The sequence below is a fragment of the Chrysochloris asiatica genome, unplaced genomic scaffold (assembly GCF_000296735.1).
Source record: "Chrysochloris asiatica unplaced genomic scaffold, ChrAsi1.0 scaffold00003, whole genome shotgun sequence".
Classification (NCBI taxonomy): Eukaryota; Metazoa; Chordata; class Mammalia; order Afrosoricida; family Chrysochloridae; genus Chrysochloris; species Chrysochloris asiatica.
Window position 1 is genome coordinate 46,834,813 of NW_006408521.1, and position 2,549 is coordinate 46,837,361.

A 2,549-nucleotide genomic window follows, 5' to 3' on the forward strand; every position below is an offset into this window, starting at 1 on the left:
AGCCGCAGCACGCTGCACGTGGCCGCCGTCTCCGACACCACTGAGCGCAGCTCTGAGTCTTTGCCCTGGTCCTTCTTCTGCTTCGTGCGCCGATTCTGGAACCACACCTTCACCTGCGCGCCAAGGCGTGGGGAAAGTGCGAGAGAGGAGACAAGAGAGAGGGGGCAAAGAGAGACAGGCATCAGGGATGCTGGACTTCCGGGACTCGCGGATTCACCTTCCCTTTCCCAGCCCCACCCTGCAACCGAGAGGTCAAGGTCCAGGAGCTACTGAAGGCTCCATTGGGCAGCCTTTCTGAACAGTGGAAGCAGGCCGAGGCAGGGCTACTTACAAATAGCAAAGTAATAAAAATGACCATGACTCTAACTCAAAGGAAGACCAGAAGGGCTACTCTAAACCTGACTTGGGACGCACCAATTTGGGGATCAGCACCACCTGAGAGACAGTTTCCCAAAGAGGGCGTGAGACCTGGAGGATGCTGTTTGGGACGCAGGAAGTGGGGGTGGCTAGTGAGAAGTGTTTCTAGGCCTTCCTGTACCAGGATGCTGGTCCAGGGGGCTCAAGTACAAACCCCAGAAACTCTATTCCTGTTGAAGGCTGCAAAGGATGGTTTCCTGCTGGCTGGGGTCCAATGTGACTATCAACCAGAACAGGCGACTGTAGAAGGGATGGATGCCGCAGGATGGACCTTGTAGGCCAATCTGTCTCCTCTCTTCATAGCTGCCAGCTGGGTTGGAAGGTCTCAGTGATACAATCTATTATTCTACTGCTCCCCAAAATTAGGCCCACTAACGCTAGGGTGACTATGAGTCAGGATGCACTAGATGAAATGAGTGTTTTTAAAACAACAACAACAAAATTTAGGAATCATGAGAGGTAGTGCTGTGGCAAAATTCTCTCTATGAAGTTCTCCTTGTCACTCACTTTCTCTTCTCCCTACGTCCTCTTTAGATCTAGGCGATAACCCAAGAGAATTTGGCTGCTACAGAGAAAAGTTATCCTGTCTAGACTTTTGTAAATTAGGATGGATGGTAGCAGAGAGAGTTAAAAATCTACAGTACCAACTCAAACTTCAACATTCTGTGCACTGGCGTTCTGTTCTTAGTCCTCAGCTTTTGCTCAAGCCTGGGCCAAGGGAATGGAGCTAATCTTCAGAAAGAAGGCTACTTTACCAGGGCCCAGCTGGTGGCATAGGGCAAATATTTCAGGTCCTAAAGTGCCCTGGACCTTTAGTCAGCTCTAGTAGAATAATAATGTAGAAGGCAAGGCCTAAAAGCAGTCACCTGGACCCTCGATCTAGATCTATTACCCACCCCATACTTTAGGTATCACTGGCAGAGAGGACAGGGACCCCCAGGTGCCCAGGGTGGTGCTCAAGGCTGGGAATTGGGAGGACCTCAGGGGCGGGGCAAGTGCGCTGTACTGGTAGATCTACAGGTGTGTACCTGTCTAATCCCTAGGAGTCACCCACAGTATTTAAGACCAGGGAATCTGGACCCCAACTCCACTTCCTATAGAATGGGCCTAGGTATTGTGCCTGGAAAGATGGCCAAAATGGGGTGCTCAAAACTGAAACAAAAATCAATTTTGTGTAGAAAGAAGCAAGAGGGGAATTCTCAAGACTGGGATTCAAAAGTAATTTAAAAAACAAACAAACAAATAAAAAAACCCACACAGACTTTGGGGTCACCAGGGCCAGGCCGAGGTGCAGATTTGGGGATGTGTTGGGGAAGAGATGGCTCATGACAGAAGACAAAGCCTTAGGCCTTTCTCCCCAATGCGTCTGCCCGTCCCAGGAGGTTGTGCCCACCCACCAGTCTGGGCAGGTGGTGAGGAGGAAAAGCCGCTGAGGGTAGGGATGTGGGGAGGGAGGCCCAGCCTCCGTGTACCTGGGTCTCGGAGAGATTGAGCTGGCGAGCAAGCTCGGTCCTCTCTCGGCCCACCACGTACTGGCAGCGCTGGAACTCCATCTCTAGCCGGTAGAGCTGCTCCGCGGTGAAGGACGTGCGCGTCCTCTTGGGCCGGTCCAGGTCCAGGCCCTTGGGCAGGATGATCTCCCTGATGGACCCTTTGGCATCTGGGGAAGGGAAGACTAAGCCGCCGGGAATCCTCTCTCCCTCCTCTCTCCCTTCGCCTCTCTTCGCAGAGCTGGCTTCAGGGACATGGTCCTAGCGGTCTCCGGTCCAGGGGGGCCGGGAGTAGTGGTGCAGACTGCAACTGGGGAGCCAAGACCCTGACTGTGTGTGTTTGGGGTCCGAGAAGGCTGACCTCATACCCCCTCCCTAAGGGAGAGGGACTAGGCTTTAGAGCTCCTCGGGCAGGGGAGAAAAAATCAATTCCGATCAAGCAGACATTCCTTCCGACCTGGGGGCCTCGGCTGCACAATCGGGTCCCTTGTAGTCGGGGAGTCCCCCACTGACGGGTCCCGTCGCCCCCGGCCCGTTTCTACGGAGAGTTTGTCTGTCCAAGCTCGGGCAGCGCTCCGAGGGACCGAGTCGGGGCCCGCGGGCCTCGCCGCCGCCGTCGCCGAGCCGAGCGCGCGCTGCGCA

General features: G+C 54.5%; 1 protein-coding gene across 1 annotated transcript in view; it reads right to left on the bottom strand.

Annotated features, from left to right (window-relative positions):
* Positions 1-2,549, bottom strand: part of VAX1 (ventral anterior homeobox 1) — a 4,028-nt gene that overhangs the window by 500 nt on the left and 979 nt on the right. Inside the window, exons 2-3 of the mRNA XM_006831493.1 lie at positions 1,890-2,077; positions 4-113 (exon numbers count right to left, since the gene is read on the bottom strand). Of these exons, the coding sequence (XP_006831556.1) occupies positions 4-113; positions 1,890-2,077 (298 nt within the window). The remainder of the gene's footprint in view (positions 1-3; positions 114-1,889; positions 2,078-2,549) is intronic.